General features: G+C 36.4%; 1 protein-coding gene across 1 annotated transcript in view; it reads right to left on the minus strand.

Annotated features, from left to right (window-relative positions):
• Window positions 1–3638: 3638 nt before the first annotated feature.
• Window positions 3639–24584, minus strand: part of LOC309861960 (butyrophilin subfamily 3 member A2-like) — a gene marked incomplete at its 3' end in the record, with an annotated part of 54483 nt that continues 33537 nt past the window's right edge. The window contains exons 2-4 of the mRNA XM_082725227.1: window positions 12228–12575; window positions 7361–7642; window positions 3639–3646 (exon numbers count right to left, since the gene is read on the minus strand). Of these exons, the coding sequence (XP_082581353.1) occupies window positions 3639–3646; window positions 7361–7642; window positions 12228–12575 (638 nt within the window). The remainder of the gene's footprint in view (window positions 3647–7360; window positions 7643–12227; window positions 12576–24584) is intronic.

Here is a 24584-nt window from a genome sequence, read left to right on the forward strand (position 1 = left end):
GAAGTGTCCTTCACAGATGAAAGAACAAATAATATGTGAGATAGATACATAGATATCTATATCTATATCTATATGTATATCTAGTTATGTGAGTTATATAGATATCTATATGTGAGATAGTTATCTAGATATCTATATATTTATCTATGTTTTTATACATAGATCTATATCTATATCTATGTATCTTATATATATAGATCTGTATCATCTATATATAGATATATCTATATACATAGATATGAGATAGATATCTAATATCTAGATATCTGTCTCACAAATATATACATATACATATATATGTATATATATGACAATGGATTTGTATTTATTCAGCCAGAGAAAGAATGTGATCTTGATATTTGCAACAACATGGATGAGCTTAGAGGATGTTAAGATAAGTGAGATGTCAGACAAAACAAAGCCTATGGTTGCACTTTTATGCAGAATGTTAAAAAACAAAATAAATAAAATGGAACCAGATCCATAAATACAGTGAACACACTGGTGGTTGCAGGGATTGGGGGTGAAAGGGTGAAAGGAAGTGGGAGGTACAGGCTTCCCACTATGAAATGAATAAATCATGTGGATGATAGATGCAACATAGAGAATATAATCTCTGGTATTAGAATAATTGCATAGTGAAAGATGATAGCTACACTTTGTGAACCAAGCATAATGTATGGAGTTTATTGAATCACTATGTTGTATACCTGAAAGTAATATATTGTTCGTCAACTATACTTTTTATTGTTTTTCGTTTTAATTCTAGTATAATCAGCAATTATTTTTCAAATTAAAATTTGTTTTAATCTTTTTGATTAAACAAAGCAATTATTGACTGAATTAGTGTATTGATAATAAGCAATGACAGCTGAGTTGTAAATTATGTAAATCTTTCAAATAATTAGCCACTTAGTCAATTTTTTCAAAGAATACCCAATAATGTCCTTAAGTTTTGATTTATGACCCTCTAGTTAATAAATCCTCTTTTTCTACCTTGAAAAATGTGTTTCAAATGGTTTTAGAAAAAAACAATTTTTTTTCATATTGACCGAGTAAACAATATTGGACATTTTTTTAAGATTGTATTTATTTATTTGACAGAAACAGAAACCACAAGTAGGCAGAGAGGCAGGGAGAGAGAAAGAGAGAGAGAGAAGCAGACTCCCTGCTGAGCAGAGAGCCTGTTGCAGGCTCCATCCCTGGATTCTGAGATCAGACTAGAGCCAAAGGCAGAGGCTTAACCCACTAAGCCACACAGATGTCCTCAGTATTGGACATTTTGAGAAAAGTCTACATTGTACATTAATTTAGGGATATGAAGCATAATCATTTGTGTGAACTGGTAGGTGATGAGAGTAGAACTTTAACACCCCACTATACATCTCTTCACACTCTGGGAATTTTTATAGTTGCTATTACTGTTTGTTTCCTTGTTTAGTTTTACCTTTGATTACTGTCCTGATTCTTTTCAACACAAATTGAGGTAAAGTTGGGAGGAAGGTAATGCTTAAGATACTGGAAATTCAATCAATGGAGAACAATATACATCTTAGCTCTATAGGAATAACTAATGTAATGCCTCTAGAATACTTCTATTAGTTCCAAGGAGAGCATTTGTTTAAAGATCTCATCAGACACATTGAAAAGTGAGGCACGGAAGTGTCACAGGCTATGGTAGTCAGTCCTGCTTAGATAAAAATTATCAATTTAAAGGACAGAGAAACAGGCTTTCTATGAGACATTTCACCCCCTGCAGAGAAAGGCCATCATGGGGAGTCATGGCCTTAGTAAAAACTTTAACTTCTTAATGTCTTCTTGGTTATGCTCATGAAGTAATGTTCTGAATACTGCTCTAGATTATTCCCCCCAAATACATGAAAGAACACATGCATTCTGAAACCAGAAAATGCCATCCTGATGCAAAACTAACTTCAATTAACAAATGATGTCACAGAGAATTGTATTACCTCTGGATACATAAACAAGCACATAATCAAACAGAGATATAATCTGGTTTCTAAACCCTCAAATTTAAGTGTAGATCAGAAATGAAGTGCATTTTTTTCTTGATGAAATTGATAAGAAGCAGAAGGCTAGCTGAGGACAAGGCAGAAGCTGACACCCCACACTTCCCCCTATGAGAAATATGTGATATTCCTTAGGCACTCCAGGCTGCCCTAGAGAAAAAAAAAAAAAAAAAAAAAAAAAAAAAAAAAACATTTAATTGGTAGAGATCACAATCCTGAAAGACCTGAGTCTCTCTAAGTCTACAAATGTCCCAGTTATTTACAAGGAAAAAGCTTTCTTATCAATAGCCTAACTTTCAGAGGTCCATAACTCCATTCCTGAAACCCTAATATCATCCTCCATAAAATTGAGGGAGGCTGAGGCAGAGCAAAATGTAAATAAAGTTGAATTTCTTCTAAGCCTAAAGTTCATTGACAAGGATGTATGATAGGAGGAGTGTGACATTCTTGCAAGAATTTCCCAACTATCTTACTATTAATGACTTACTTAAAGGAAAAACAACCTTAACAAATGGCAAAATACCAGTATCCTGTGTGTCTTCTTTAATACATGAAAGTTCTTTTAGACCACTCTTTTTCCTTAACTCCCCAAATCCCATGAGATATAATCAGCCACACCTCACAAACCCCAGAGAAGCAGCTTTTTCTGCCCATGGGTCTTGCTCCTGTGCTTTAATAAACCACCATTTTGCACCAAAGATGTTTTAATAATTCTTTCTTGGTCTTTGTCTCTAGATTCCACTCCACTGCACCTCATCTAGATCCCAAAACTACGTGAAAATAATTGACCTTAACCAGACAACCTCTATTTTCTGAAAAACGCTCAGAGTTTTGAATATGTACTTACATATTTTTTCTGATTAGTTTTTCTTGTTCCCAATTTGAAATGCTAAAGGCCCCCTACAAACCAATTATGAATTTGGTGTTAATATTACAATGTACTTCTTCCACAAATGAACCCAATCTCCACAGTTTTTGCTGTTGTTGTCTTGGGTTCCTTTGAGTTGTTTGTTGTTGTTCTTGTTGTTTCATTTACCTTTGGCTTTTCTAACACGCAGAAATAGAACACAGATGGTTACACTGATGACCAGGAGAACCAGGAGAACAACCAACCACACTATCCAGGTAAAGTCCTCAAGAAATAAGGAATCTGAAAAATAGAGATTGTTTCATTAAGTATCTAGCTTGGTAACAGTGGCTTGGCTTCTGTGAACAGATCCCAAGAGTTTTCTTTTAGGAGACATTGCTAGAAATGACACAGATTCTTTTTATCTTTTCCCTAAAGATTTTATTTATTTATGTGACAGCAACGCAGTGAGAAAGAGAATAGAAGCAGAGAGAGTGGAAGCAAGGAGCCTAATGCAGGTTTCAACCCCAGGACACTGGGAACATGACCTGAGCTGAAGACAGATACTTAACCACCAAGCCACCCAGGCACCCCCAGATTCTAAGCCTCACCTATCCTTCCCTGGAATTCTACAGAATTCAGGAATGATAAAGTGGCTTCCATTCCCTTTGTTGTTCCTAATGTATGGAGATGCAGAAATTTTATTTTATAAATCATAATGTTTTAATACGCTGAAAACATACAAGTAATGCTTCAGACATCTATGTACCTACAATAAAGATTTAGCAACATTAATATTACTCTATGTAAAATAATTCTGTCATAATTAATAAAAACCTACAAATGCAATAAGGTATTTCTTTTCATATTTGTTTCCAATTTTTCACCTTTGGTTCCCCAAACTGTCTTTGTCATGTGTTCTTTCTATCCAATTATTTTCTACATAAATATATATGTGATCTTGAAAATATGTCAATGAATGAGAGGCATGTGGAGCTTCTCTAAAGATTAAAGGAGAAACTGTGACATCTTGGATAATAAGCCAAATGGGATTCACAGTCTAGGTTTTAGAGACAAATGTTTAATTCAATTTAAGGTTTCTTATGGGATATCTGCCAACTGGCAACTTTAATCAGTAAAATTAAAAACTATTGTTTTCTTATTTTTCTAATGAATACTTATTTTAAAAGAGGTGTCAAGGACACATTCCTTCAGACACTACCCTCATTTAAGATTTCAACAAGATGTCTCTAGAATTTTTATTTGGTGATCTCAAACCCATTAGTATATTAAAATATAAAAAAAAATGTATCTCCTACATTCAGACTTTCAAGAGCATTATAATATTTTCCCAACTCATAATACCTTATTATATGTTTCAACTCATTTCTTCGGTATAAAAATCTCAGTAAGAAACTCCTAAATTCCTCTATTCTTTGTAATACTAAAGTTGTTGAACAAAAATCCTCTATTTTGTATGTGTGTTTGCTTTTTTCACATTCCCAAACTCAAGTTCTCTTCCTCATTATCTGTGTTTGTGTGTGTGTGTGTGTGTGTGTGCTTTTTTTTTAATTTAATTTTTTATTTCTTTAAATTTTATTTTATTTTTTCAGTGTTTCAAGGTTCATTTTTTATACACCACACCCAGTGTTCCATGCAATACATGCTTTCCTTAGTACCCACCACCAGACTTACCCATCCCCCTAACCCCCTCCCTTCCAAAACTCTGTTTCTCAGGGTCCACAGTCTCTCATGGTTCATCTCCCCTCCATTTTCCCCCATTCTCTTTTCCTTTCCTTGTCCTAATGTCCACCATATTATTTATTTTTCTCCACAAGTAAGTAAAATCCATAGGATAATTGAATTATTTCTCTCATCATAATATCCTCCAGTCCTGTCCATGTTGATACAAAAGTTGGGTATTGATCTTTCTGGTGGAGGCATAGTACTCCATTGTATATATGGACCATGTCTTCTTTATCCTTTGTCTGTTGTAGGTCATCTTGGCTCTTTCCACAGTTTGGCAATTGTTGTCATTGTTGCTATAGACATTGGGGTACAGATGGCCCTTCTTTTCACTACATCTCTATCTTTGGGATAAATAACCAGTAGTGCAATTGCAGAGTCATAGGGCAGCTCTATATTTAATTTCTTAAGCAACCTCCACACTGCTCTCCAAAGTGGCTGCACCAACTTGCCTTCTCACAAACAGTGGAAGAGGGTTCCCCTTAATCCAAATCCTCCCAAACACGTATTGTTTACTGTAGTTATGGCCATTGTAACTGGTGTAAGGTGGTATCTCAATGTGCTTTTTTAAAAAGATTTTATTTATTTATTTGACAGAGAGAGAGAGAGAGAGAGAGAGAGATCACAAGTAGGCAGAGAGGCAGGCAGAAAGAGAGGGGGAAGCAGGGTCCCCACCGAGCAGACAGCCTGATGTGGGGCTTGATCTCAGGACCCTGAGATCCTGAACTGAGCCAAAGGGAGAGGCTTAACCCACTGAGCCACCCAGCTGCCTCCTCTCAATGTACTTTTGATTTGAATCTCCCTGATGGCTAATGATGATAAACATTTTCTCATGTGTCTATTAGCCATTTGTATGTCTTCTTTGAATGTGTCTCTTCATGGCCTCTGCCCACTTTTTGGCGTGATTATCTGTCTTTTGAGTGTTGAGTTTGAGGCGTTCTTTATAAATCTCAGATATCAGTTCTTCATTTTCTTTATTGTCTTAAAATAATGTGACTTCCCAAACTAAAAGCATTATAGAGGGCACGTATTGCATGGAGCACTGGGTGTAGCGCATAAACAATGAATCTTAGAACACTGGAAAAATAAAATTAAATTAAAAATAGTAAGAAAACAATAAAAAAAGAAATGACACTTTGCTTGTTGATAGGAGGTGAAACAAATATTTATCTACTGTAGGAAACCATATTATGGCTCAGTATTTTTCTAAGAAATGGAAACATAATAGAAATATGGTGAAATGTCCTCAGGAGTTTATTATTCTATCTGGGGAAATAGTGAAACATATAATCACAAAAATGTATGAGTAAAGAGGTCACTGAACACAGAAAAGTTGATGACCATTTCATGGGAAGATAAGATAAAGTATTGAGGGACGAGAAGGAAACTCTCAGTTACAGAAAAGCAGAGCAAATGTGTCAATGACAAGCTACAAGGGGTATTGCATGTTTGAATATGTTCAGAGAATTATGTGGGATATGGAGAATTAGAGACATGGAAGACAGGGATGAAAAATGAAGCTGAAGAAATAGGAAGGACGAGAGAGAGACGGGGTTGCTGTTGATAGGGTGAAATACTTCAAATAATGGTATTTGCATATACAGTAAGTAGTGAGATAGTTTGGACAATCTCTTTCTTTGAAAGATCACTTTTGGTAGGTATAAAGAACAGACAGAAGTCTGAGCTCTTCTTTGCCTGTGATATTATTTTTGTTACTGTAAAAAATTCATGAGGTAGACAGTAATATTACCCATATATAACAGATGGAAACTGAGCACAGAGAGCTCAATAGTTACCCAAGATCATGAAGCTAGTAAATGGCTCTGCCAGAATTCAAATTCAATTTGACAGATGGGAGAAAACACCAAGTAGTGAAAAGTAGCTTTCCCTAGACAGTGGGATCAGACATTTAGGAGGAACTTTGAAATATTCCTCAAAATTCTTTTTCTCACTTTGAATGCCTTTGTGAACTCATATATTTATTTTTATAAAGTAGAACAATGACATTTCTAACATAAAAAGGAATACAAAACAAGACCAAATGTGAATTTTTACAAGTCTTCCACATTAAGAATCACAAATGGATAAACTAGAATATTCTTGGTGTGTCAGTCATGGATCTTTGTCAGCAAGATCTTAATTATCCCAATGATACAGATATAGTGAAAAGGAGGGCCATATGCACCCTGACGTTCATAGCAGCAATGTCCATAATGGCCACACTGTGGAAGGAGCCAAGATGCCCTTCAGCAGATGAATGAATAAAGAATGGTCCATACACACAATGGAATATTCTTCAACCATCAGAAAGGATGAGTATCCACCATTTGCACTGACATGGATGGGACTAGAGGAGATTATGCTAAGTGAAATAAGTCAAGCAGAGAAAGTCAATTATCATATGATTTCCCTTATTTGCAGCATATAAGGAATGGCATGAAGGACATTAGGAGAGGAAGGGAAAAATGAAGGGGGGAACAAGAGGGGGAGATGAACCATGAAAAACCAAGGACTCCAGAAAACAAACTGAGGAGTTTAGAATGGAGGGGAGTGGGGGGATGGGTGAGCCTGGTGATCCCTATTAAGGAGGGAACAGACTGCATGGAACACTGGGTGTTATACACAAACAATGAATCATGAAACACTACATCAAAAACTAATGACGTACTGTATGGTGACTAACATAATGATAAAAAATAAATCTTAATTAGCAATGATATTGCTAATGATAACTGACCTGCCAAGGAAACATGCGCTTCCTTCTCAACATTGAGTATTGTGTTCCTTACAACACAGGACACATCTGCTCTTAAACTTTTGTCCACTGTGAGAGATGATTCCACATGAAACAATCCACTTCCTTCCATTGTCTTTGTCTCAGAGCCTGGTGCCAGATGCAGTCCTTGATGGTTCCTCCATTGAACCTCAGGCTCTGGATACCACCCCGTGGACATGCAGGTCACTTTAAAGTCCTTTTTATTTCCAGGTTCAATGTGGATATGAGGGGCCCTACCCGAGACTAGAATAGTCAAAGACAGAGAAATTACACATCTCCAAATGTTTTCTTGCCATTTTACATTTTAACTAACTTCTATGAAACTCAATTTTCTTATTTATAAAAGTGGAGTTAAGAAAATAAACTAGTCACAGAAAATTTTGGAAAAAAAGAAACCAGCTGTATCAACATTTAATAAAGTACCCAAATGCCCAGCATGCCTGAATTAATTGTTTACTTTTTACCTCCCCTACTTTGAAACATCACTGAGTAATTTTATTCGATGATTCTTAAAGTTGGGAAGAAAAACATCCATCAAATCACTTGGAACCACAAAGCTAAAGGCACACATTAGTTAGTGGTTTTCTGAGGCAAGTTACTAGTCATTCTCAAATATCTATTAATGTCTAATTCTAAAGATGTTATTTTTTTATAAGAACTTATAATGTTGGGAATGTTACTGACATCAATGTGGTCCAGATAAACTAGATACAGGTAACTACTACATACCTGAAATATTGTTAGGAACTGAATTTTATATTTACATCAATCAAATGTATATCAAAAACATTTAAATTTCAATTTAACACGTGGTTAGTAGCCACCATTTTGGATAGAACCCTTTGGGAAACAATATAAATTTTAACTGTGTATATATCAGCCCTGGTTAAGAATGCATGTTCCAACACTCCAGACTTAAAATTAGAAGTGACTTTGAGATATCAATGGTGTGTTTCAAATGAAAATGATGTATATGCTTTCCCTCAAAGTAAAGAGATACTCCTTTTCTACATTTTTTCTCCCTTCTCAAGGGCTGGAGAATTCAGAGTGTGAGTCATCTTCAACAGTGGATTGTATGGATGTGGCGAAAACATCCAGATAAGAAATGTGCAAATCGCACAGTGTCTAGCCAACTCTTCTAATTCTGTGCTCCTTTGTGCTTTTATCACAGAATAAAGAAGCTCTGGTTTAAGCTACTGTCTTCTGTAGTTCAGTGGATATTAGTGCAGCATTCCACGCAGTATTATGTAGAGTAACTGATACAGTGATAACAACAAAACCAACAAAGATCAAATTTACTGGGATCAAATTAGCCCTATTGTGAGTTGAAATGTGTCTTCTGAAAGGATATATTCTAGTTCTAACCTTCAATATCTGGCACTTATTTGGATACCATTTTGTACAAGTAATTAGTAAAGAGGAATTTATCCAGGATTGGGGTGGCTTATAATCCAAAGTGAATGTGGTCTATATAAGAAAGAAATTTGGACACAGAGACACAGGAAAATGGCCCTGTGAAGTTTGCAGCAGAGAATGTAGAGATTTCAGCATAAGACAAGTCATGCCTGGGGCTACAAGAACCTGGAAGAGGCAAGGAATCATTCTTCTCAGATGCTTCCCTGAGACCATAATGCTGATGATATCTTGATTGTGGACTCTGTCCTCCAGAATTGTGAGAAGGTACACTTCTGTTGTTTTGGGCCATCTTATTTACAGTAATTTGTTATGGCAGTCCTTCTATTAAGTTGGTGAAAGAAAATGATCTAATGTTATCTGATACTGCATGGAAGGCCAGACCCTGACAAATCACCAGGAGTTAGTAAATAACATGTTACACCAAGGATGACTTCATTGGCACAGTGGTGTCTCCCAGTGCTGGTACTGATAAACAGTATTTTCAGAATATAATAGCTTTGAGAATCAATGGAGAATCATGATTATAAGGATAAGTTCTAGATTCAAAAGTTACATTTGTACTGGCTGGCAACACCAATGGACCAACCTCTCTATACCTCCATTCCCTGTTTGTGAAATGACGATAAAAATTGTCTCAACCCATGTAATGGGTATAAAAATTACTCTATTAAACTGCTTACTGGGTTGTAATAAATATTATTCACCTTAAAGAGTTCATCAATTAAGAATACAAAGAAATTATGTTTTTCATTTTCCAGGATCTTTACATTTGAAAGGCCATCACATTACATTTCACATATTCAGGCTACCTTCTAGGACTTGAAGAGAAATGCAATTATGGGTGGGGATTTTCTGAAGACAAAATTCAATAACTCTTTTTTTATTTTTTGGTAGAAACACAATAAATGTTTCATTAGTATCTGATTTTTTGGAGAGAGAAAAGTAATGTTGTACTTCAAGTTATACCATTCTCTTTACCTCTTTAAATTTGTGGTCTGTTGGTAAAATGCATTGTGTGGGTTAAGCCTCAATTAAAAATAGCAGTGGGAAATATGGGTGAGGGAATGGATATTTTTAGAGGATTGAAACATGTATTCCAAATGTTGCCTTAGGCATTCGTGATGTAACTTGAGTTATCAAGTCAAGACTGAGGGGCTGAAGTGGAAAAAAAGAAAAGTTAGCTAATAAGAGAGGAAATCAAGTCACCATGGTTCTCTTACTAATGTGGGTTTCTGACTGGCATACATGAGGCCAGGATGGCTTCTGACACAGCACAGGCTGACTTAAATACCATTCTTTACCCATTTTGAATCTCTTGGATTTTCATTGTCTTATGACCATGGCAAGGAGAGAAAACCTATAGTGTTTATCATCATTATAAGGTTATGTCCTCTTATATCAGAACTTTCAATTTTCTTTCTTAGCTTTTAGGAGATATTTTTTGTTATGTTTAGTTAAAATTTCTTTGGATGTTCTAGGCCTAGTAAAATGGGTGGGTGGAATTTATCACTATTTTTTTGTAATATATATCCATAGTACAAATTAAGATCAGCATAGGATTTATCTTAGTTTTATTTATTTATTTTTATGTCTGAATTTTTTGTTTATTTTTATCTTTACTTTTTTAAAAAATTTATTGTTATATTAGATTCTATACAGTACATATATACATATCTTAGTTTTATTTAAAAAAAATTGTGCTTGGGTAGCAAATACAACTTCCCTTCCATATGATTTGGAAAAATCAACAAAGTGATGTATCAGATAACCTCATTTATAAGATATAGGAGATTGTAAAGTAAATTCTAGGATGTGTGTCAACTGACAATTTTTGCAGCTAATGACAAACTCATTCTGAAACACAATGCCAGAGTTGAGTGGTAATAACTTCAAGATAGGAAATGCATTCTTCTAAAGAAACTGGGGTAAAATGGAAGACTACTGGAAAGTTGTTTTCTATTTAGTGATAGGATAACTGTACAAATAACAAGTCTGAGATAAAATTGATATGATCTTGAGAAGTGGCATGTTGTTTATTCAAGAAGCAACAGTAACAATTGGCTCTCAAATTCAGACCTCCTAATATGGGTTTACCTAAGGTTTAGGAAATGTCTGTAGGAATTCATGAAGTGGATGTCTAACACCTGGATTGCTTTAGAAGTTACCACAGTAGAGTGACTGATCCCTGCTCTAAAGGCAAAACTCAGTGAATAGGTAAACATAATTGATCTCATTCATTCCTAGTGCCTGGCTAAATGCCTCCATGGGAGTGACACTCATTTGCATGCAATAGAGACTTCCACTGAGGAATCCCTGTCTACTTACCTAAAGATGCAGATTTACTCTAAACCCAGGAAGGAATCACAGAAGGAGGCAACTATTTGCTCCTTTACTCTGCAGAAAAACTATTAGGGGATGTGTGAATCAAAGTGTCTGGTAACAAAAAACTCTGACTCAAAAAAGTGTTTAAAACTTGCAAGAAAATCTCTTCACAACAACTTCTTTTAATTTATGAAAATTATATAAGCATCCACCCTTTAGTATGTAAATATGGATTATGGCTACTTAGTTCATAATCAGAATTTTTACTAAATAGGAGGTAGGAATATTTAGAAACAGGTAAGGGAGGAGGAGAAAATTTCCCAGTCTTTGGGAAGAAGGCAATATTATTGCCTCCATCTGATGGATTGGGTTTGTGTCTCATAATGTCCATTATAAAGGAGAGGATAGAGAAACTTATCATCTGAGCTCAATATAAGGTCTCACAATGTTTATAGAGAAAATGCTAATTATCGCTCATTGCATGATTGAATTGGAATGCTTAACTTTCATTCTGTCAGTACAGTTACATTGTTTTGTTTTATTTTGTCTTGTTTGTTTGGAAAATATCTGAGAGGAGTGAGATCTAAGGGGACAAATTATGAAAGGATCTGAATAAATATGGATGTCATACTGGGAGTCAGAAACACTACATTTGATTGGACTATTATCAGAATGGGCAGCAGCAAGGTTCAAAAAACCTAGCTTGATAGCAGGCTGGTAAGATTCTTTCTGCCTCTGTTTAGTTCATTCTGTGTTTCTGAATAGAGACTAAGATACATTTCTGGGACTGAATCTTCTGAGATCATACCTACTATAACCCCTGTTCTTTCTTTCCTTCAAAGTAAAGATGTTGGCATAGAAAAGATGAAAATATATTTTTACTAGAGCCAAAGAATGCTGGGATGGACTGATTAGAATGATTTTACTTATTTAAATTTCTTGATATTCCATCATAGTGTATGTATAGATTTAGCCAACTTTAACCATCTAAAGGATACTTTAGACTCCTGATCAAAAATAAATAACAATAGCACTAATAATAATAATAATAATAATAATTGTGTATGAGTTTTAATTTGCAGAAACTTACCTGTGACCAACACTTGGAATGTTGCATCATTGTAATATGTGGAGCTTTCAAAGAAACATGCATACTCCCCTCCATCTGAAAGTTGGATGGGACGTATCCTTAAGGCAACATGCCCTTTGGTAATATTCTCCTTCAGGAACTCTGTTCTCCCTTGGTATTCTGGCATCTGCTGCTCCATGTCAACCTGGGAAGTACTATAATGATGCACCAGGCCAAAAGGATCATTACGGTACCATTTCACTTCCATGTTCTGAGCATCCATTGATGGGCTGAGCTGGCAGGACAACACAGCCTCTTCCCCAACCAAGCCAATGACTGGTGCTCTGGGTCCTATCACATAGAATTGTCCTGGAAATAATTTCAAAAACAATGGATCATCACTGAGACTGTGACAGGCATCATTGTGACCATCTGATCAGTTACCAAGTAAACCAGGCTAATTGACAGTAAACTAAATGACAGTAAGCCATTTAATGAACAGATCTAAAATAAGGATACACAATACACTTTAAGTGTAGCCAGATAGTAGAGGACATGATGTCAATGTACAATAGTCATATAATCTTAATAAAAACTTAATTGGGTTTTCCCTTTGCCTATGGTTGGAATTATATCAATCTCATTCTTTATGCTTTATATTCATTCTATGTGATATAAATTATTATTTTCATTTAAAAATGGGAATATTGAATCAGTCAATAATTATTTATTGGGTCCGTGATTAATAAATTGAGTGAATAGTAAATTCTCCTTAAATGCTTAATGACGGGGACACGTGTGTGGCTCAGTCAGTTAAGCTGCTGCCATCAGCTAAGGTCCTTATCCCAGAGTCCTGGGATCCAGTTCTGCAGGGAGCTTGCTTCTCTCTCCACCTCTGCCTGCCACTCTGCCAGCTGGTGTGCTCTTTCTCTCTCTTAATCTCTCTCTCTCTCTGACAAATAAATAAATATACAAAATCTTTAAAAAAATACTTACTGATGAAAATGAACTGAGAATTCTAAAAGCAACAAACAAACATTTCCAAGCTTTAAAACATGTTATCAAATCTTATATAACTAATTATGAAATATAATGAAAAACTTTTAGAAATGCAGTTTTTCTGTTAAAAAATGGACTATTTATATATTTTCCTAATTTAGAAAATAAGTGTAAGACCCTGTATACAACATAAATTTTCTAATGTTTTACAATGAAATACACATAATGAACAACCATAGATTAAATACAAATCTTACAAAAAATAATTTTTTCCTGGTTTAAATCATTCAAAGTTCTTTTCTTCAAGTATTCATGTTCAAATACTTCTTTCATAAGGATCTAGGGTTATCACTTTAAAATATAAACATAAAGAATGATAATATTCTTATCTCTTTGTGTATTTTTTAACATTTTTATTATTTTATTTTTTTAAATTTATTTTTTATTTATTTTCAGCATAACAGTATTCATTATTTTTGCACCACCCCAGTACCCCATGCAATCCGTGCCCTCTATAATACCCACCACCTGGTACCCTGACCTTCCACTCCCTGCCACTTCTAAACCCTCAGATTGTATTTCAGAGTTTATAGTCTCTCATGGTTCACCTCCCATTCCAATTTGCCCCAACTCCCTTCACCTCTCTATATCCCCATGTCCTCCATGCTATTTGTTATGCTCCACAAATAAGTGAAACCATATGATAATTGACTCTCTCTGCTTGACTTATTTCACTCTGCATAATCTCTTCCATTCCCAACCATGTTGCTACAAAAGTTGGGTATTCATCCTTTCTGATGGAGGCATAATACTCCATAGTGTATATGGACCACATATTCCTTATCCATTCATCCGTTAAAGGGCATCTTGGTTCTTTCCACAGTTTGGTGACTGTGGCTATAAACATTGGGGTAGAGATGGCCCTTCATTTTACTACATCTGTATCTTTGGAGTAAATACCCAGGAGTGCAATTGCAGGGTCATAGGGAAGTTCTATTTTTAATTTCTTGAGGAATCTCCACCATGTTTTCAAAAGAGGCTGTACCAACTTGCATTCCCACCAACAATGGAAGAGGGTTCCCCTTTCTCCACATCCCTTCCAACACATGCTGTTTTCTGTCTTGCTAATTTCAGCAATTCTAATTGGTGTAAGGTGATATCTCAATGTGGTTTTAATTTGAATCTCCCTAATGGCTAGTGATGATGAACATTTTTTCCTGTCTCTGATTGCCATTTGTATGTCTTCATTGGAGAAGTGTCCGTCCATATCTTCTGCCCATTTTTTGATATGCTTGTCTGTTTTGTGTGTATTGAATTTGAGGAGTTCTTTATAGATCCTGGATATCAACCTTTTGTAATGTCATTTGCAAATATCTTCGCCCATTCTGTGGGCTGCCTCTTTGTTTTCTTGACTGGTTCCTTTGCTGTGGAGAAGCTTTTGATTTTGATGAAGTCCCAAAATTTCATTTTCGCTTTTCTTTCCTTTGCCTTTGGAGATATATCTTGAAAGAAGTTGCTGTGGCAGATACGGAAGAGATTACTGCCTATGTTCTCCTCTAGTATTCTGATGGATTCCTGTCTCACATTGAGGTCTTTTATCCATTTTGTGTTTATCTTTGTGTACAGTGTAAGAGAATGGTCGAGTTTCATTCTTCTACATATAGCTGCCCATTTTTCCCAGCACCATTTATTGAAGAGACTGTCTTTTTCCAACTGTATATTTTTTCCTGTTTTGTCGAAGATTATTTGACCATAGAGTTGACGGTCCATATCTGGGTTCTCTACTCTGTTCCACTGGTCTATGTGTCTGTATTTATGCCACCACTCTTGTTCAACATAGTATTAGAAGTCCTAGCAACAGCAAGCAGACAACAAAGAGAAATAAAAGGTATCCAAATTGGTAGTAAAGAAGTCAAACTCTCTCTCTTTGCAGATGACATGATTCTTTATATGGAAAACCCAAAAGACTCCACCCCCAAACTACTAGAACTCATACAACAATTCAGCAGCATGGCAGGATACAAAGTCAATGTACAGAAATCAGTGGCTTTCTTATACACTAATAATGAAAATACAGGAAGGGAAATTAGAGAATTGATTCCATTGTCTATAGCACCAAGAATCATAAGATACCCGGGAATAAACCTAACCAAAGAGGTAAAGGATCTGTACTTGAGAAACTACAGAACACTCATGAAGGAAATTGAACAAGACACAAAAAGATGAAAGATCATTCCGTGTTCTTGGATTGGAAGAATAAACTTTGTTAAAATGTCTATACTGCCTAGAGCAATCTATAATTTTAATGCTATTCCGATCAAAATTCCACCAGTATTGTTCAAAGAGCTGGAGCAAATAATCCAAAATTCTTTAATGTTTTTAAATTTAAATTTACTTTTAAATCAATTGTTACAAGATTCATTATTTAGGCACCACACCCAGTACTCCCTGCAACACATGCCCTCCTTAATACCTACCAGCAGGCTCACCAAAATCCTCAGTTTCTCAGAGTCCACAGTCTCACATGATTTCCCAACTGACTTCTCTGCATCTACTAATGTCCTCCATGTTATTCCTTATGCTCCACAAGTAAGTAAAAGCACATGATAATTGACTCACTCTACTTTGCTTATTTCAAGTCAGTAAATCATCATCATCATCATCATCATCATCATCATCATCATCATCATGAATCTCCTTCATTCCCATCCATGTCGATACAAAAGTTGGGTATTTATCCTTTCTGATGGAGGCATAGTACTCCATAGTGTATATGGACCACATCTTCCTTATCCATTCATCTGTTGAATGATATCTTGTTTTGTTTTTTTTTTTCCAGTTTGGTGTCAGTTGCCACTGATGCTTTGAACATTGCATTACAGATGGTCTTTCTTTTCACTAAATCTGTGTCTTTAGGGTTAAATACCCAGTAGTGCAATTGCAGCGTCATAGGGAAGCTCTATTTTTAATTTCATAAGGAAGCTCCACACTGTTATCCAAAGTGGCTGCACCAACTTGCATCCCAACCAACAGTTTAAAAGGCTCCTCTTTCTTCACATCCTCTCCAACACTTGTCATTTCCTGTCTTGTTAAGTCTGGCCCTTCTAACTGGTGAGGGTGGTATCTTAATGTGGTTTTGATTTGAATCTCCCTGATGGCTAATGATTATGCACATTTTTTCATGTAACTGTTAGCCTTTTGTATATCTTCTTTGGAGAAGTGTCTGTTCATGTCTTCTGCACATTTTATGATGTGATTATCTGTTTTTGTGTGTGTGTGTGTGTGTTGAGTTTGAGGAGTTCTTTATAGTTCCTGGATATTAACTCTTTGTCTGTATTGTCATTTGAGAATATATTCACCCATTCTTTGGGCTTTCTCTTTTTATTGTTGACGGTTTCCTTTGCTGTGAAGAAGCTTTTTATCTTGATGAAGTCCCAAATGTTCATTTTTGCTTTTGTTTTCTTTACCTTTGGAGACATATCTTGAAAGAAGTTGCTGTTGCCGATGTCAGAGAGGTTTCTGTCTATGTACATCACTAGGATTTTGATAGATTCCTTCCTCATGTTGAGGTCTTTTATCCATTTCAAGTTTATCTTAGTGTATAGTGTAAGAGAATGGTCAAGTTTCATTTTTCTACACATAGCTGTCCAATTTTCCCAGCACCATTTATTGAAGAGACATTTTCCTCTGTATATTTCTCCTGCTTTGTCAAAGATCAGTTGACCATAGACTTGTTGGTCCATACCTGTGCTCTCTACTCTGTTCCACTGTTCTATGTGTCTGTTTTTTGTGCCAACACTATGTCTGCCTTGGGAAACACAGCATTGCAGTAAAGATTGAAATCATGCAACATGATGTTCCCAGTTCTGTGTTTCTTTTTCAACATTTCTTTAGTAATTCAGGGTCTCTTCTGGTTTCATACATATTTTAGGATTGTTTGTTTCAGCGCTTTGAAAAATGAAAGTGGAATTTTTATCGGGATGGCATTGAAAATATAGATTGCTTTGGGCCGTATAGACATTTTATCAATGTTAATTCTTCCAATTGATGAGCATGGAATGCTTTTCCATCTTTTTTTTGTCTTCTTCAGTCTCTTTCATGAGTGTTCTGTAGTTCCTCAAGTACAGATCCTTTCCCTCTTTGGTTAGGTTTATCCCCAGGTATCTCATGGTTCTGGTGCTATAGTAAATGGAATCAATTCTCTAATTTCCCTTTCCATATTTTCATTGTTAGTGTATAAGAAAGGAACTGATTTCTGTACATTGATGTTGTATCCTGAAATCACTGAATTCCTGTATGTGTTCTAGTAGTTTGGGAGTAGACTCTTTTGGGTTTTCCATATAAAGTGTCATGTCATCTGTGAAGAGAGAGAGTTGGACTGCTTCTTTGCCAATTTCAATACCTTTTATTTCTCTTTATTGTCTGATTACTGTTGCTAGGACGTCTGGCCCTGTGTTGGACAACAATGGTGAAAGTGGAAATCCTTGTCGTGTTCCTGATCTCAAAGGGAAGACTGTCAGCTTTTCATCATTGAGGATGATATTCGCTGTGGGTTTTTCACAGAATTTATGAAGTTGAGGAATATTTCCTCTATCCCTATACTTTGAAGCATTTTAATCAGGAATTGATACTGTATCTTTTTTTAAAGATTTTATTTATTTATTTGACAGAGAGAGATCCCAAGTAGGCAGAGAGGCAGGCAGAGAGAGATAGGAGGAAGCAGGCTCACTGCTGAGCAGAGAGCCCAATGCGGGACTCGATCCCAGGACCCTGAGATCATGACCCGAGCCGAAGGCAGTGGCTTAACCCTCTGAGCCACCCACATGCCCTGGATACTGTATCTTGTCAATTTTTTTTTCTGTAACATTTGAAGGGACCATGTGGTTCTTCTCTCTTCTCTTACTGATTTGTTCTATCACATTGATTGATTTTAAAATGTTGAACCACCCTTGCAACCCAGGGATAAAACACACCTGGTCATAGTGTATAAACTTTTTAATGTACTGTTGAGTCCTATTAGCTAGGACCTTGTTGAGAATCTTGGCTTCCATATTTATCAGGGATATTGGTCTGAAATTTTCCTTTTTGATGGGGTCTTTGCCTGGTTTGGGGATCAGGGTAATGCTGGCTTCATAGAAAGAGTCTGGAAGCTTTCCTTCTGCTTATATTTTTTGAAACAGCTTCAGGAGAATAGGTATTATTTCTTCTCTGAATTCTCCAGGGCATCCATGAGGTCCTGGGCTTTTGTTTTCTGGGAGGTTTTGATCACTGCTTCAATATTGTTACTAGACATTGGTCTATTCAGGTTGTCAATTTATTCCTGATTCAGTTTTTAAAGTTTATAGGTTTCCAGGAACACATCCATTTCATCTAGATTGCTTAACTTGTTGGCATATAACTGTTAATAGTAACTTCTGATGATTATATCTTTTTCCTCGGTATTAGTCATGATCTCTCCCTTTTCCTTCATTATTTTATTAATTTAGGTCCTCTCTCCTTTCTTTTGGATCAGTTTGGCCAGTGGTTTATCAATCTTATTGATTCGTTCAAGAAACCAGCTTCCAGTTTCGTTGATGTGTTGTACTGTATCTCTAGTTCTAACTCATTGATCTTAACTCTAATCTTAATTATTTCCCTTCTTATGCATGGGGTTGGCTTAATTTGTTGTTGACTTTCTATTTCTTTAAGGAGAACTCTATTTTTAAAATTTATTTATTTGACAGAGAGAGAGAGAGATCACAAGTAGGCAAAGAGACAGGCAGAGAGAGAGGGGGGAAGCAGGCTCCCTGCTGAGCAGAGAGCCCGATGTGGGGCTCGATCCCAGGACCCTAAGATCACGACCCGAGCCGAAGGCAGAGGCTTAACCCACTGAGCCACCCAGGTGCCCCAGAGAACTCTATTTTTAAAGAGAGTTCGTGTATTCTGTATTTTTTTTAAGTAAGGCATAAATGGCTATTTTTCCCCCCCTTAGGACCACCTTTGCCATATCTCAAGGGTTTTGGACCAATGAGTCTTCATTCTCATTGGTTTACATGAATTCTTTAAGTTCTTTTTTGATTTTCTGGTTGATCCAAACATTCTTAAGCAGGGTGTTCTTTAGCTTCCAAATATTTGAATCACTTTCAAACTTTTTCTTGTCATTGAATTACAGTTCCAAAACACTGTGGTCTAAAAATATGCAGGGGGTAATCTCAATCTTTCAGCATTGGTTGAGCCCTCATTTGTGAACCAGTATGGGGTCTCTTCTGGATAAAGTTCCATGTGTGCTCTAGAAGAATGAATATTCTGTTGTTTTAGGGTGGAATGTTCTGTATATATCTATGAAGTCCATCTGATCCAATGAGTCATTCAAAGCTCTGTTTTCTTTGTTGATTTTCTTCTTGGGTGATCTATTACTAAGAGTGGTGGGTTAAGATCCCTTACTATTAATGTATTTATATCATTATGACTGTCTATTTTGATTAACATTTGGCTTATGTAGTTGGCTGTTCTCATATTGGAGGACATAGATATTTACAATTGTTAGACCTTATTGGTGGATATATCCTTTCATTGATGTAGTGGCTCTGACTAGAGTTTTCAGTTTAAAATCTAATTTATCTGATATGTGAATCATTGCCCCATCTTTCTTTTGAGGCCTGTTGTCATGGAATTTACTTTTCCATCCCTTCACTTTCAGTCTGGATATATCGTTAAGTTCTAAATTGGTCTTTTGTAGACAGCATATGGGCAGACCCTGTCATTTTATCCAACATACAAAACTTTCCTGTTTTATGGCAGAATTTAGGCTATTCACATTGATAGTGATTATTGAAAGATACATTTTTATTGACATCATGTTGCCTGTGAAATCCTTGTTTCTATAGTTTGTCTGTAAATTTCTGTTTTGTTTCACTCTTGGATTCATTCTTCTTTAATCAAACTACACTGATATTTCTTATAGTGCTGGCTTGATAGACACATACACTTAAATTTTTCCAGTCTTGAAAGATCTGTATCTCCTCATCCATTTTGAATGTGAGCCTTGCAGGATAACGTATTCCTGCTGCATGTACTTCTCATTTAGTGCCCTGAATATGTCTTGCTAGCCCTTTCTGGATTTCCAGATTTCAGTGGACAGATGTGAGGTTATTCTCACGGATCTTCCTCTGTACTTAAGGAATCTCTTCCCCCTAGCTGTCCTCAGAACCTCTTGTCTAAAATTGTGGTTCATGAGTCTTACAATCAAATGTCTTTAGGTTTTTCTAGATTCCTTGCTCTTGGGGGGTTTTCTTTCTATCTTTAGGACATGAATGCTTGTGCTATTCCCCAGACTGGGAAAAATTTCATCCAGAATTTGTTCAACTATATCTTATAGTCTTCTGTCTTTTTCTGTCCCCTCAGGGATCCCAATAATTCTGATGTTGAAATATTTAATCACATCATTTATTTCCCTAATTCTGTTTTCATGACTTTTAAGCTGTTTGAACCATGCCTCCTCCTCATCTTTTTTATTTTTTATTTTGTCCTCTAGATCACTATTTCTATCTTCTGATTCGGTTACTCTACTATAATACTAATACTAAAACTAATATTAATACTAATACCATTGGAGTATTTAGATTAGATTGGATCTCATTCATAGCATTTTTAACTTCAGCCTTGGTGGCTTTCACTTCTGCCTTTAGAGAGTCCATGTTGTCACTAATGATTTTCTCCAACATTGTCATTGCCTAGATCATTGTTACCCTGAATTCTTTTTGCAACATACTGTTCACATCCACATCCAACAGTTCTGATGGAGAAGGCACAGCCTCTGAAATTTTACTCTGTTGGGTGTTCCTCATCCTAATCATTTTGATGAGAAGTGGTTGAGGGAATCTGTAGCTGAATATGCCAACCATGATCCAGGTGAGTTGTTCCCTGGAAAACTTCAGAGCAATCAGAAGTCACTACCAAAAAGAAAGGAAAATAAAAAAGAGAGAAAGAAAGGGGATGAGAGAGAGAAAAAAAGAAAACCCAGGCAAGGTGAGCACCAAAAATAAAATTTATAAGGAATATAAACAAAAATGGAAAGAAAAAAAAAGACTGACAAAAGTAAATGTTGAGGAAAAAACAAAAAGGAACACAAAGAGCACAGCCGAAATAAACCCAAGATTCATATAATACTAGAACAAAAACAAATACACAGAAACACAGACAGAAGGAAAAGGTGGTTATAAATCGTTATGTAGGTGAGGAAAGTTATTTTGGTTCTTCCTCTTGCTATCTTTGTTAAAGGATTAAACTTTCCAGAGATAAAGGGATACTAAACCTGGTTTATATGTAGGGGTAGTATTGAATAGAGGAAAATGATTGCCTTGAAGCATATATCTATTTGTATTAAGAAAATAAGAAAAAAGAAAAGAAAAAGAGGAACACAGGTATGTTTATGAAAAAGTTCAACTTAAAAGGTTATTATGGAGTGTGTCGTATTAAACCTTTAGTTGTAATATTAGGTAGGTTAAAGAAATTAAAAAAACAAGAATCATAAAAATGAATTTGTAAAAAAATGAATGTATGAAATATACAGGTTTTAGGGCAATACCAGGAGCTTAATATATGTTTTCTCCTAATGTTGGAGTTTTACAATTTTATGGGGTCCCTTTGGTGGTTGTTGTCTCATTCTTTTGGCTTGCCTCCTGGAGAAGGGGCTTGATACATTTTTTTTCAGTAAGTCTTCCTAAGGCTGAGTCGCCATTCCCCCTATAAAACAGCTGGACTCTGTGGAAACCAGTTTTTCAGGCTTTTGTGTGGGGGGTGTTGGCAGCTTTTTGCAGCATTTTGGAGGTTTAATGGTAATACAACTCTACCCAAACCTCCACCTCAAAAAGAAGCCTCATTCTTCTCCCCCTGGGTTGTCCAGAACACTCAGACTCCCACTCTGCAAACTCCACTGAACACCACAACCTCCCACAGACCATATGTGGGCCTCCAGCCACTGTCTCAGGCATTGCCTGAAACACCTGCTTGTCTCTGCACCCCAGTGCAAGTAAAACCATGAGCAATATTTGTCCAGGGATCCCATTTCTGGTGGCTACCTTTGCTGGGACTGCTGTCTGAGGACCAGGCCCACACTGCAGGGTGCGTTCAGTCAAGCAACTCAGGCTGCTGATAAATCCTGAGATTGTGCCAAGTTTATTCAGGTGCTGGCTGGGAGGATCCAGACCCTCAGCGGTCCTAGAGACTGCTGCCGAGTGCCCTCTCGCCAGGGCAAGAATGTTTTCTTTGGTGTAGGTGGGGTGCAGTCAGACCCTGATCACACAGTGCTTGCAGAGTGCAAAAGTGTGATTGAGATGAGAAGAGAGTTGGGGGAAATTGGAAGGGGAGGTGAACCATGAGATAGTATGGAGTCTGAAAAACAATCTGAGGGTTTTGAAGGGGCAGGGGTTGGGAGGTCGGGGTACCAGGTGGTGGGTATTATAGAGGGCACGGATTGCATGGAACACTGGGTGTGGTGCAAAAATAATAAAAACTGTCACACTGGAAATAATAAATTAATTTTTAAAAAAGTGTGTGGTTCTAGTTAGCCCACCAGACTCCCTCATGGGTAAGCGGGAGTACGACCAGTTGAGTGATGGTCCAAGCAGCACACAGCCTGGGGCTCAGGACCAGGAACTGAAGGTGCTGCTGCACTCTTTCTGGCTCAGGTGTTTGCCCCTTAAGATCTTTTGCTCTTTTTTAGTGATTTTAAACCAGACTCCAAGTTAATCCTGGTCTCCAACCACAGGGCATTTATTGGGGTATTGCTTTCCAATGCATCACTTCTGGTGGTTCCCTCCCTCTTCTGCTTATCCTCCTATCTCAGTTAAAGCCTTCCCACTCCACTTTACACCTCCACTGATGTCCTCTGCCCTGGAAGAAATCGAGGAGTGTATAATCCTATATCTCAGGCTGATTTCATGGGTGTTCAGAGTGTTCAGGTAGATATTTAGTTCACTTTAGGGGACTGGTTGAAGCAGCATCCCTACTTCTCTGCCATATTTCCCCTTCCCTGTGTATGTTAAACCTAGAACCATATAGCTCCAAGCTCTAACTTCTTGCTTCTCATACATGTAAAGAAAGCTCTATTTTTCTTTTGGATAGAAGCAAATGATTAGCACAGTTAATCCCTTAATAAATATATGAATTTAAAATGTGTAGCATAAAGTAATATCAAATTGTTTTAGTTAAGACAAAGTTTTTATTGTATATTTTGAGACTTGCATGTAATGGATTGAACCAATTGTTTGGAAAAGTGGGTGAGATTTCTTTCTCTCTTACAGTCTCACTGATTAAGTGTTACACGATCATTTTCATTGGCAGATTGTTTACCATGTGCATTACAGTGTGGCTTGGTATTTATTATTCATGAAACAATTCATTTCTTTTTTATTGAATAATAATTGACACATCATTTTGTTTTAATTTTAGATGTACACCCTAATTATACATTTAAAAATGGTCACCAACATCTCTGGTTACCATTACAATGCAATATTGTTAAAATATTATTGACTCCACCTCCAAACTACTAGAACTCATACAGCAATTCAGCAACCTGGCAGGATACAAAGTCAATGTACAGAAAACAGTGGCTTTCTTATACACTAACAATGAAAATACAGAAAGGGAAATTAGAGAATCGATTCCATTTACTATAGCACCAAGAACCATAAGATACCTGGGAATAAACCTAACCAAAGAGGTAAAGGATCTGTACTGAAGGAACTACAGAACACTCATGAAAGAAATTGAAGAAGACACAAAAAGATGGAGGACCATTCTATGCTCTTGGATCTGAAAAATAAACATTGTTAAAATGTCTATACTGCCTATAGCAATCTATACTTTTAATGCTATTCTGATCAAAATTCCACCGGTACTCTTCAAAGAGCTGGAGCAAATAATCCTAAAATTTGTATGGAACCAGAAGAAACCCCGAATCACTAAGGAAATGTTGAAAAACAAAAATAAAACTGGGGGCATCATGTTACCTGATTTCAAGCTTTACTACAAAGCTGTGATCACCAAGACAGCATGGTACTGGCATAAAAACAGACACATAGACCAGTGGAACAGAGTAGAGAGCCCAGATATGGACCCTCAACTATATGGGCAAATAGTCTTCGACAAAACAGGAAAAAATATACAGTGGAAAAAAGACAGTCTCTTCAATAAATGGTGCCAGGAAAACAGGGCAGCTATCTGTAGAAGAATGAATTTCGACCATTCTCTTACACCGTACACAAAGATAAACTCAAAATGGATAAAAGACCTCAATGTGAGTCAGGAATCCATCAGAATCCTAGAGGAGAACATAGGCATTAATCTCTTTGATATCTGCCACAGCAACTTCTTTCAAGATATATCTCCAAAGGC

The sequence above is a fragment of the Mustela nivalis genome (genome assembly GCF_964662115.1).
Source record: "Mustela nivalis genome assembly, chromosome: 3".
Taxonomy (NCBI): domain Eukaryota; kingdom Metazoa; phylum Chordata; class Mammalia; order Carnivora; family Mustelidae; genus Mustela; species Mustela nivalis.